At 32.4% G+C, this 12,737-nt stretch overlaps 1 protein-coding gene across 8 annotated transcripts in view; it reads left to right on the top strand.

Annotated features, from left to right (window-relative positions):
• The first annotated feature begins 15 nt into the window (after positions 1–15).
• The window catches only part of LOC139516224 (EH domain-binding protein 1-like), a 99,112-nt gene continuing 86,390 nt past the window's right edge, over positions 16–12,737 (top strand). For 3 of the 8 annotated variants that reach the window (XM_071306194.1, XM_071306190.1, XM_071306187.1), the window contains exons 1-3: positions 16–136; positions 10,805–10,926; positions 11,544–11,601. In XM_071306194.1, coding sequence (XP_071162295.1) covers positions 10,826–10,926; positions 11,544–11,601 — 159 coding nt within the window. In that variant the 5' untranslated portion in view covers positions 16–136; positions 10,805–10,825. The remainder of the gene's footprint in view (positions 137–10,804; positions 10,927–11,543; positions 11,602–12,737) is intronic. The other 5 variants (XM_071306195.1, XM_071306193.1, XM_071306191.1 and 2 more) reach the window with 2 other exon arrangements.

Genomic DNA, 12,737 nt, shown 5'->3' with positions numbered 1-12,737 from the left:
CTATGCAAGAAATTTAGTCACGTGATTATCTGTCAAAATGGCGAAGATGGAGACATTCGATATCGTCTGAAGGAAATTATCTTTAGTTTAGATTGACGTCCTGTTACATTTCAGTGTTAAAAGATACAATAATTCTGTATGTATTTCAAGACATATATAGCGATCATGGCTTTACATTTTAATGTCTTATTTAGTAGATAATACTTTAACCTCCTGAAGTTGCCTTTCGTTGTCCTCAGAGGCTCAGTCTCAGCATCTCAAAACCTTATATTCAATTTTATCTTACCTGTTCGTCAAAAATAATTTAGATGACTGTTTATGCACTTAAATTGTATATTAAGAGCAGACCTGTACATTGGGAGGAAAAATTAAATGCAGGACCTATAAAAGATACTTAAAAAATGGCATTAAAATGCATCTTTATTAAAGCGAGTCTGACTAATTATATATTTTTAGCAACAAAGAGAGACAAGAAGAATAACTTAGTAACAAGATAACTAATATTTAGCACATGAAAATAAATTTGGGTTAAAATATCTCAACGATTATTTGAAAAAGAAAATGTTTTAGAAACTTTTTAATATAGTCAAATTTTTATATAATTTCGAATTCACAAGCATTTAATTATGTCAAAGTATATACGTCAAAGGTTCAAACTAAATTATAAGATAATCAAATCTTTATTTATTTCACAAGAAAACAGTCAGGGGACTTACTGAAATAAGTGATTTTTAAATCACTTATTTGAGTAGCAAATTCAAGGTTTTGTCACAAATTGGGATTTTGTAGTTTTTTCAAAATTTTAAACACATAGGTTTAAATAACATCTTTTAATTAGTAAAATTAAAAAATATGAATTCTTTGCTTCTTTTAAGTAGCAAGGTTTATGCTTTTGATGCTATCATTTACCTGAAAATTCTATTTTAGTTGAAAAAATGCTATAATAATGGCTTTACATAATGAACTGATACTTTCTTAAAAGATTTTTCACAGCAGTGGGAGTATTTTTCCTGTGAAGTTCAAGGTTTCATCTTTCAGATTATGTAATAAAATTCTACTGTTCGCGATAAAAATTTCACTGTTCGGGGGTGTTGAAATTAGTGGGGGTTATTAAAAGAATGATACTTAAAGAAGTGATTTTTGGGAAGGAAATTGAGGTCTGATACTTAAACAAGTGATTTTTATGTCATTATCCTAGATTCAGTACAAGGTCATCACCTGAAATGACCTGGTCATCCTAGACAACACAGATGTTGGTTCTGATAAGTTTAGAAACATAATTAGTCCCTGGATCATTAGTATTCTATATTTAAAGCTACACTAATATTAAATCACTTCTTCTAGTGATTAATTTGTACTACTTAAATAGGTGATTATTAAAGAAAGACAACTCTAACTTCCAACCTTTATGGAAATAATGTTACTTGAATCAGTGATTTAGAAAATCACTTGTTTAAGTAAGTCCCCTGACTGGAAAAGTACATCATGTACATGTATATTAAAAACAAAATATTTAAAGGATTGGTAACTAAATTGTTACAAAATGTATGTTCAGATTGATACATTTTGTTCATAATGACATATTTTATTTTAAAATAATGTAATAAAATTTTATTTGAAAAAAATCCTTACGACAGGACCACTGTGTGTTGTTTTTTCCTGCCAGTGTAATAGCATGACTTGTGTTAAAATTGAATGATAAAATGTGTGAAGTGCAGGTAGTTCAGTGTTTCTTGGTCAACGATATTTAAATTATTGCGAAAAAATGTTCTACATGTACCTTTGGAACTTAGAACTTAATTTTGTGAGGCAGTCTTAAAAACCAGAAGATCAAAATTGGGAACATAACACCCTATTTTCTTTAATAATTTTTTTTATCTATTAGCCTTTTTATCAGTGAGGGGGGATAGGAGGGGTCCTGATCCCGAAATCCCGGGCTTAAAAACATGATATCCCGAAATCCCGAACATAAAAACAAGAAATCCTGAGGTCCCGAAATTCGAAAAAAGAATTCCCGGATCCCGAAAGGGTCAATCCCGAAATCCTGAGCTTAAAACACCCGATCCCGGAGTCCCGATAAAGGTCCTATCCCCCCTCATCAGTCAGGGGACTTACTGAAATAAGTGTTTTTTAAATTTTGAAAATGTTTTGGTCGTATATTGGTATCACGTTGGCGTTGTCGTCGTTTTCTTCCGAAGACATTTGGTTTTCGCACTCTAACTTTAGTAAAAGTAAATAGAAAGGCCTAAAATAAATAATGTTTGTTTCCCCAATCCCGACCGACCCTGCAAAAACAGTGCTACTCATAAAATTTTATTGTCAAATTTAAGTTAAATATTATTTTATTCATTTCCGATTTTCAGGCTGCAGGATCGTCCAATGTTGTTCAAGCTTTTTGGAAAAAATAAAATTATTTCCCTACCTTCCGACCCACACCTGGCTTGGCAGGGTCAGGATTGGGGAAACAAACACTATAACAAATAATTTAGGCCAAATCTATGAAATTTAAACACAAGGTTTATGACCATAAAAGGAAGGTTGGGATTGATTTTAGGTGTTTTGGTCCAAACAGTTTAGGAGTTAGGGGCCAAAAAGGTCCTAAATAAGCATTTTTCTTGGTTTTCGCACAATAACTTTAGTATAAGTAAACAAAAATCTATGAAATTTTAACATAAGGTCTATGACCACAAAAGGAAGGTTGGGATTGATTTTGGGCGTTTTAAATTTAGTCCCAACAGTTTACGATTAGGGGCAAAAAACAGGTCCCAAATATGCATTTTTCTTGGTTTTTGCACAATAACTTTAGCTATTAGTTTATAGAAATCTATGAAATTTTAACACAAGGTTTATTACCACAAAAGGAAGGTTTGGATTGTTTTTGGGAGTTTTGGTCCCAAAGAATTAGGGGCTGAATCTAAACATGTACTTAGATTTTTGATTATGGGCCCAGTTTTCAAGTTGGTCAAAATCGGGGTCCAACATTATTATATTATGTATTGTGCAATAGCAAGAAATTTTCAATTGCACAGTATTGCACAATATCAAGAAATCTTCAATTGCACAGTATTGTGCAATAGCAAGAAATCTTCAATTGCACAGTATTGCGCAATAGCAAGAAATATCTAATTGCACAATATTGCGCAATAGCAAGAAATTTTCAATTGCACATTTTTTATGAAATATTCTTTGAAAATTGGAGTTATCTTTCTATGTCCAGAATAGTAATTGAATCAACTTAAATCATTGTTTTATACAATATACAATGTATATTCACTTTTACTACCAACTAATAATTTTAAACAATCTTTACCATTCAGTGATTACAAGCACTTTTTTTACATTTTAGTATTTTATGATGTACAATATATATAAATGAGTAGTTATTGTTGCAAACTCCATTAGAAATTTGAATTTGAGATCAGTTTTGGAATAAGGGAAAGGGGGATGTGAAAAAAAAATTGGGGGGGGGGGGGGTGGATTTCAGATTTCATAAATAAATAGAAAATTTCTTCAAACATTGTTTTGAGAGGATTAATATTCAACAGCATAGTGAATTGCTCAAAGGCAAACAATTTTTTTAAAGTTCATTAGATCACAGCGATCTCCATGGCCTGTTTAACGATGGCGCCCCGCCATTGTTCAAATGTCTTGCGCCATTGTCAAATGACTTGCGCCATCGTTCAATTGTCTTCCGCCATCGTTCAAACTGTGATCGTTTTTAAAGCCTGACACCATTTTTTAGCAATTATAATTAAATGCATGTAATTGCATAACCCTAATGCTTTTTTAATTTATAGTATAATCTAATAACGCCTGAAGGATATCCGGATTAAGATTGCTAATCATTTGTACCTGAGCTTGTACAGGTAGATCAACAAACCAGACAGGAGAATATTATCTGAAGATAGATGATTCATTTGTCGAATTATTTACCTAAGTTTCCGCAAATGCTTATGATAATTTAGATTAAATAAATAAATTAATAATCCAGTTACAAAGTTTAACAAGTCAAACATGTGCTTTTATTTTGACTTACGCAATCAGCATCCCCCTTTTTAAGAAGTACAAAATAAGACTTAAAACAGTAATTATTATTTCATTGCAAATAACTCGAGTACTGCTGTATTGTAACGATAATATAGAATTACTTTAAAAGTTAAAAGTAAAAACTTTTAATATTTCCTGTAAAGAAATAACGTATCGTAATTCCGAATTCATTTCGTAGTTTACAATCAAAATGATACATCTGTGTTTCCGGTTTCTATTCAGACTCGAAAGATGCATGTTGCATAGCATCGATTTGCTAGATAAAGTCATTAAAAACCTTTTCATTTGACAATGTTTGCTTTACAAATCTTTTTAACCTTTAACATAACCCGTGTGACTCTTTTTGTCGTTGCTGCAATCAGCCATACCGGTAATGGGTTCATGACTTCTGAATTTGACAGTGTCCGTGAAAAATAAGCTCCACATGATTTTTAATCCCCATACTAATTACCAAAAATAGGAAGAAAACTACATGGGGACCTTCGTGATAGCTATTGGTCATTCTCGACTAAGGGAAATGGAGGGGGCATGAGGGCTTGGCCTTTGAAGGGTTACAAACGGCAATTATTGAAAACATATAATACTTCTATATAGTATTTATAATGAAAATTCAAATAAATATAATTTAAATAAGCAATGAATTAGCATGTTCACCTATCCCTATGTGGAGGGATGAAATACTTTCGATCGCGCTAACACTGTACGGCGTAGATACGGTTTATGATGGTGAAAGATCCTCCATGGTTCAATTTTCATCCATGGAGATCCCTGAGACCACATTCATTCTGTGTCAGAAACCTACGCTGTGTCAACTATTTAATCACAATCCAAATTTAGAGCTGAATCCAGCTTGAATGTTGTGTCCAAACTTGCCCCAATTGTTCAGGGTTCAACCTCTGCGGTCGTATAAAGCTACACCCTGTGGAGCATCTGGTTACATTTTGAACTTCTTCTAGAGAACCACTGAATGGAATGAAACCAAACATGGCATGAATGTTCCTTATGAGTTGCTGACCAAGTGTTGTTACTTTGTAGCCGATCCATCATCCAAGATGGCCGCCAGCGGGGGACTTCGTTTAACATAGGACCCTATGGGAAATGCATACAAATGACTTCTTTTAGAGAACCACTGAATGGAATGAAACCAAACATGGCATGAATGTTCCTTATGAGTTGCTGACCAAGTGTTGTTACTTTGCAGTTGATCCATCATCCAAGATGGCTGCCAACGGGGGACTTAGTTTAACATAGGACCCTTATGGGAAATGCATGCAAATGACTTCTTTTAGAGAACCACTGAATGGAATGAAACCAAACATGGCATGAATGTTCCTTATGAGGTACTGACCAAGTGTTGTTACTTTGCAGTTGATCCATCATCCAAGATGGCTGCCAACGGGGGACTTAGTTTAACATAGGACCCTTATGGGAAATGCATGCAAATGACTTCTTTTAGAGAACCACTGAATGGAATGAAACCAAACATAGCATGAACGTTTCTTATGAGGTGCTGACCAGGTTTTGTTACTTTGTTGCCGATCCATCATCTAAGATGGCCGCCAACGAGGGACTTAATTTAACATAGGATCCTATGGAAAATACATGCAACTGTATCGTATTAAAAGACCCAATAAATTCAAAAGTATCATTTACCAACACCTTAAGAAGCACAACCATCCTTTTAAATATTTAGCAGTTCAACCTTTAGAAGTAGTAAATAAGCAGCCTGGTGAATCGCATTCAAAGTTTGTACGATCACGGAAAATAATTGAATTAAATTGGATTAAAAAATTACAGACAGTTTACCCTCTCGGTCTAAATGATAATATCATGGGAATTGGTAATATATCTAGAACCAATTCCGTTAACATTTTGGATATAGTTTCTAAAACTGTTCGTAAAAAACGTTCTCACGGTCGTAGAACAAATCGCAATCAAAGAAGATTTCGGGCCAATCATACCAATATTTCGGACCTAATTTCTATTTCAAAAAACAACGGCAGACATTATCTGTTAACAAAACTCTGTTCGTTACCGGTTAATAAGTTAAATAAAATTTTGGAGGATTGCAACACAATTTCATATAGCAGTCCTAAGTATGAAATTGTTCAAATTATTATGGCATATTGTTATTCTAAATTATTTCCCAAAATTGATCGCCCTGAAGATCATAAAAAACATTTTATTAAAATTAAGTATGTCAATAAAGTCTTTGATTTTGTAAATATTGCCGGTATATTTAACGACCATTCTGTTAAAGAACAAATTCCTGGATATTTTGACAATACTGAGCTACCTCTTATTTGTTATATTTACAAGAAATCTACCCGGAAATTTGTGTTTAATTATAGTCAATTGTGTAAAGATGTTAATATCAGTGAAAATACACCTACTTCATGTAATTGCAGTAATTCCGAATATATTTATGGCCCCATTTCCCATGTTATAACAGGAGATCTTAACATCGTTCAAGACCGAGAGTTAAAATCATTCCTCAGTAAAGGACCTAAATATCGTCCCCCGTCAATTATTAATTGGAATGAGTGTCGTAATATCATCCACGACTCACTCCATACTTACTGTATGAAATGGATAAAACGGGAAAAAGCTGACAAAAAATCTTTGGACTCTTTTTTTAATTCAGTAATGAAGATAGTTGATATACGTATTCAACATTTTAAAGAACATTTTACTATAAACCCTTACAACAATAAACCTATTTCTGGTATCAAACATAAACTTAAAGAACTAGCCAAGGAATTTGTTTTTGTCCCGGCAGATAAAGCTGCTAATAATATTATTATTGTTTGACGTAAATTTTACATTGAGGTTCTGAAAAAGGAAATCACCAATTCACCAACATTCCAACTGACTCCATTTTCAGAAAACGAAATCTGTAACAAACATAAACTTTTAGGCACCGCTTTACAAGCAGAGCCAAATACAATGAAAGTCCCAACTATGTATTGGCTTCTGAAGCTACACAAAACCCCTTACAAATATAGATTTATTTCGTCTTCAAGCCATTGTTCAACTACTAAATTGTCTATTCTTCTTACCAGCACACTTGGTACAATTAAAAACCTGATAATAAATTGTTCAAATAAGGCCTTCGAAAATAGTGGAATAAATTACTTTTGGAGTGTCAAGAACTCGTTGGAAGTACTTGATAAATTGCATGCTTATATTGGTGATTTTGAATCTGTTCAAAGTTTTGATTTTTCTACCCTGTATACCACATTGCCTCACATTCTCATTAAGAAAAAATTCACACACCTAATTAAATGGGCATTCAAAAAATCAGAATGTGAATATATATGTTCAAACTCTTTTAGGTCATTTTTTAGTAGCAATAAACAAAAAAACTATGTTAATTGGACATGCTTTGATACTATATATGCCCTTGAATTTTTACTAGATACCATTTTTGTTCGCTTTGGGGATTCCGTATATCGTCAGATTATCGGAATTCCAATGGGGACTAACTGTGCACCACTTATTGCGGACCTGTTTTTGTATTGTTATGAGTTACAATTTATGACAAAAATAAGCAAAGACCCATCGAAACAACATCTGATAAACAAATTTAATAATACTTTTAGATATTTGGATGATATTTTGGCTCTCAATAATGACGACTTCAGTATGTATATTAATGAAATTTATCCTGTTGAACTTACTTTAAATAAAGCTAATACTAACAATGACCACTGCCCTTTTCTCGATCTTGATATCTATATCACTAATGGAAAGCTGAATACTAAAATTTATGATAAAAGGGATGATTTTTCATTTCCTATCGTTAATTATCCGTTTTTAGATGGTGACGTTCCCTTGTCACCATCTTACGGTGTTTATATATCTCAACTTGTACAATTCGCTCGTGTATGTAACAATGTTTTAGATTTTAACGAGAGAAATTTATGTATTACTGAAAAATTATTACACCAGGGTTTTCGATATCACAAACTAGTCAAAACATTTACTAAATTTTATCATCGGTATAAAGACATTATTCGTAAATATAGCTCAACATGCAGACTTTTAATACGTTCAGGTATTTCACATCCAATTTTTTATGGTAATATTCTTTATAAAGCACAAAGGTGTCAGTATTCACCTCAGAAACTTACAAAACCTTTGAATAGACTTATTAAGAAGGGATATAATTACGATACTGTTGTCAAGTCATTAAAGATTGCATATTTTGGCGTTAATATTGAGTCATTGATAAGGTCTTTGCATCGGAACTAAACACATTTATTCTAAAAACAGTTGTTGGCATGACACGGGTTATGTTCTTCTCATATATGTTATGATGGTATGATACTAAACCCCTAACGGGAAGGATTGTGCCTGATGTTCATATGATGAAATCATAATCTTTCAGTCAGTTTAGTTGAAGTCTGGAGTTGGCATGTCAGTTAACTGCTAGTAGTCTGTTGTTATTTATGTATTATTGTCATTTTGTTTATTTTCTTTGGTTACATCTTCTGACATCAGACTCGGATTTCTCTTGAACTGAATTTTAATGTGCGTATTGTTATGCGTTTACTTTACTACATTGGTTAGAGGTATAGGGGGAGGGTTGAGATCTCACAAACATGTTTAACCCCGCCGCATTTTTGCGCCTGTCCCAAGTCAGGAGCCTCTGGCCTTTGTTAGTCTTGTATTATTTTAATTTTAGTTTCTTGTGTACAATTTGGAAATTAGTATGGCGTTCATTATCACTGGACTAGTATATATTTGTTTAGGGGCCAGCTGAAGGACGCCTCCGGGTGCGGGAATTTCTCGCTACATTGAAGACCTGTTGGTGACCCTCTGCTGTTGTTTTTTATTTGGGCGGGTTGTTGTCTCTTTGACACATTCCCCATTTCCATTCTCAATTTTAAATTTCTTCTTTCAGAGAACCACTGAATTGAATGAAACCAAACATGTTTGTTCCTTTCCTTTTGAGGTGCTGGCCAAGTGTTGTTACTGTGTAGCCAAATTTTTGTTTTGTATATATAATTTCAAAAACCCCAGAAAAGTCAGGTGAGCGATACAGGCTCTTGACAGCCTTTAGTTTTTTAGTGCCCTACCAACGAAATAGAAGGGGACTCTAGGTTTGCAATCCCTCCATCTGTCTGTCAGGCAAATCGGTTTTCCACACTTTTTTTTCTTCATGCTTGAAGATATTGATTTCATATCTGGTGAATTGTCCTATCATGACAAGTCACAGATTAAGTTTGAGTTTTGTTTTGGTTTGTTGATTTTGGGCAGAGTTATGGTCCTTTGACTTTGAAAATTCTCTAAAAAAATCAGTTGTCCACACTTTTTTCCGTTAGCCTTAAGGTATTGAAAATTGGTATACAGTTTTATCATGACAAATTATAGACCCTGTTCAAATTTTGTTCTGGTCTGATGATGTTATTCAGAGTTATGGTCCTTGGACTTAGAAAATTAACTTGATAATTCTCATGCTTGAAGATATTTACTTGATACATGTATTTGTAATATAGGTTACACCATGACAAGTTTTAGATCAAGTTCAAATTTTGTTCCAATACAATGAATATTTTTAACCGGTAGGGTACTATGTATGGTTATGCAATATGCACAGAATGCTTGATTCATAATAAATTTTATATATTACTTTATAAATTGTTTCTTTAAACTATGGTACTAAAATCAACCAAAAAAATCAATTCATTCAGATGACTTTTAAAATGTATATATATATCATTAAAAGAGCTCCAAATTATCTCCCTTTGGTGTAAAAATGTCGGTGACCTATATTTTTTTTTATTATTATTTTAATAAGCTGTACTTAAACTAAACTATTGTAAAATTTAAGAGATTTCTGTAATTTAGTTCTTTTTTTTTATCGCGATATTACCTCTATTTCTCCTATTAGTTCAACTGAAAAAGATACCTTTACATAATACAAGAATGTATGCTTTGAAGGCATATTGTGAGCTTAAATGTTTTTTTAATTTATTTTTATATGAAGTATACATGTATGATAAAGTTCATTTTAAGAAAAATAAAGCAAAATCCTATATTTAAAAAGAAAATTGATTTATACCCGCAAGCCCCCTTAAGTAGCAAGGTGTATGCCTGTGATGCAATCATTTAGCTGTAAATTCTATTTTAGTTTAAAAAATGCTATAATAAAGGCTTTACATATTGAACTCATACTTTCTTACTGTAACTGATTTTTTTTTCCAGCAGTGGGATCATTTTTCCTGTAAAATTCATGGTTTCATCTTAATACAGATTTTGTAATAAATTCTTCTTTTCGCCATTAAAATTTTACTGTTTTGGGGTGTTGAAATTAGTGGGGGAATAATGATACTTAAAGAAGTGATTTTTTAAAAGGAATTGAGGAATGATACTTAAACAAGTGATATTTATGTCCGTATCTCAAATTCAGTACATGTACAAGGTCATCACCTGACATGACCGGTCTTCCTTTCAATACAGATGTTGTTTCTGATAATGCATCCAAGGCATTGTAGACAGTATTAAACCATGATTTTGCAAAATTAGAATTTTCTAGTATTTAATTTTAATAGCACTGCGTATGCACTCCTTATTAAAACACCTATCAGTTTGTCAGTTAGGTTTAATAAATATTTCACTGTACCTTAGTACATTATGAATGATATTCTTCCTGTTTACATTTTTATCATGCAAGACAAAGAAATTATATGTATATTGATTATTATTTCCTTGGTCAGGATGTTTTAATTAACTTCCTCCTTGCAATTTTTAGAATGGAAAATAATTAACAACAATGAGTGTTTGGAAGAGACTCCAGAGAGTAGGGAAGTCTGCGTCTAAGTTCCAGTTTACTGCTTCATACCAGGAATTAGAAGTGGAATGTACAAAGAAGTGGTAAGAATGAATTTTAATACTTATATACATGTAGGTCATGTATGTTCATACATGTTTTTGATCTATTTCAAAACATGCTTTTGAGTTTCATTGAAAACCAGTACGAATATGACTGGATGCGTTGGTACTTAAACTTAAGATATTTTACTGTGTTGCTGCATTTCAAAGAATAAATGACTATACTTGTATTAATAAAAAAAAAACCATGTTAAATTTTTTTTAAATACTGATATTAAAGTTATTTTTAACTATAGTCATTATCATGATTATAGTTGTTCTGGCTTCTGCTGATACAATAAATACATTACATGTATAAAGTTATAAATTCTTAAATGATTGTTGATGCAGGATGCATTTCTTTCATTACTGTAGTAAAAGTTATCTGACTTTAAAATAGTCCTAAAGATTATTAGATTTGTAAAAAAATCCAGTAAATTTTAGCACTTTATATATATATGTTCTTCAAATAATAATTCCTAACATCACTTAGTGGAATTTATCATGTTTTTTGAGACAAAGTTGAATGTAAGTAAAATGTACATGTAGAAACAAAAAATTACATGCATATATGGTGATATCAAACTTCTGACAATTTCTTGTATTTTGGATTAATTTAGGCAACCAAACAAGCTATGTATTGTGTGGACAAGAAGAAGCAGAAGGAAATCATCCCAGGTATATTCATTGACCATACTTTGTATAAGACAGGTTTTCCTTGTAACGGTATAATATAGTTGTTATTCTTTGTATTTTGTCATTTTAAAGTTTATAATGGATTTCATAAAAAAAAAGTCCTCATATAATTAACTAATATCTTCTTGTATACTGTAACATCACAATCATTGTTTTACTGATCAAGTTGATATTTGAGTCTCCATCGAGTCATATAAAAGAAAATGGCAGTGTGTTCTTATTTTATCTCATCGAAGTCGTTTACAAAAAGTTCAATGTTCTCCATCCATTTATATTTATGGAGTTTGCTATTTAGCAATTATGTCAGTAGTCTGAGGCTAACTGCCTTTTGTAGCATGCATGCTTTATCATTGGTTTGGTTTCAGGCCTGGTCAAAACAAAGATTCAAGTTCTCATTTGATGCTTCAAGGGGTCTAAGTAGTTTTACTACTATTATCAATAGCCAGTCAACACTGAGGTTATGAGTTGGACCCCCTGCCAGACTGCCAGTGCTGGTGCTGCAACTCCAATCTGAATTGACTAGGGTTGTCAGTTTTTCTATTGAAGATCTGTGGTTTTCATTGGTACTCTGGCTTCCTCTGAGAAGAAAAAAACTTGCTGCCACAAAATAGCTCAATAGTGGCGTTAAAACACAAACAACCAATCAATCATTTTATGCTTCATGAAAAGCACATGTCATTTAGCAGTATTAATAGAAGGATCAATCTAAAAGCTGTAACATTTTATTCTGTAAAAATCTTCTTTTCTCCCCCAGTTCCATATTTTAAGGTGGATTTTTGTTGTGTACCAAAACAAGAATATGATATGGTACATGTATATCAGCTTGTAAAACAAAATTTAAGGAGCAAGGTGTAAAATGCAAATACATGTAACTGTCCTAGCTAGAATGTAAAGTTGAGAGGCACATTTAAACACAGAGGGCAGTTTCTTGTCTGAAAAAGGACAAACTTGATCATGTTAATACTTGAAAAATGGTTATATATTGTAATTGGATAAAATGATGTATTTTTTGCTGATTTATGGTATTTAGGAGCTCTCAAAAGCATTTCCTGGTAGTTCAAATGATTATTTTGCATTAAGGAGTATCCTTTTTAGAAGGAAGCTGCACCCTTCTATTT

Source organism: Mytilus edulis, chromosome 3, assembly GCF_963676685.1.
Source record: "Mytilus edulis chromosome 3, xbMytEdul2.2, whole genome shotgun sequence".
Lineage (NCBI taxonomy): Eukaryota > Metazoa > Mollusca > Bivalvia > Mytilida > Mytilidae > Mytilus > Mytilus edulis.
Note: the sequence above shows the minus strand (reverse complement) of the source record. Positions and strands in the feature narration are given on the sequence as shown.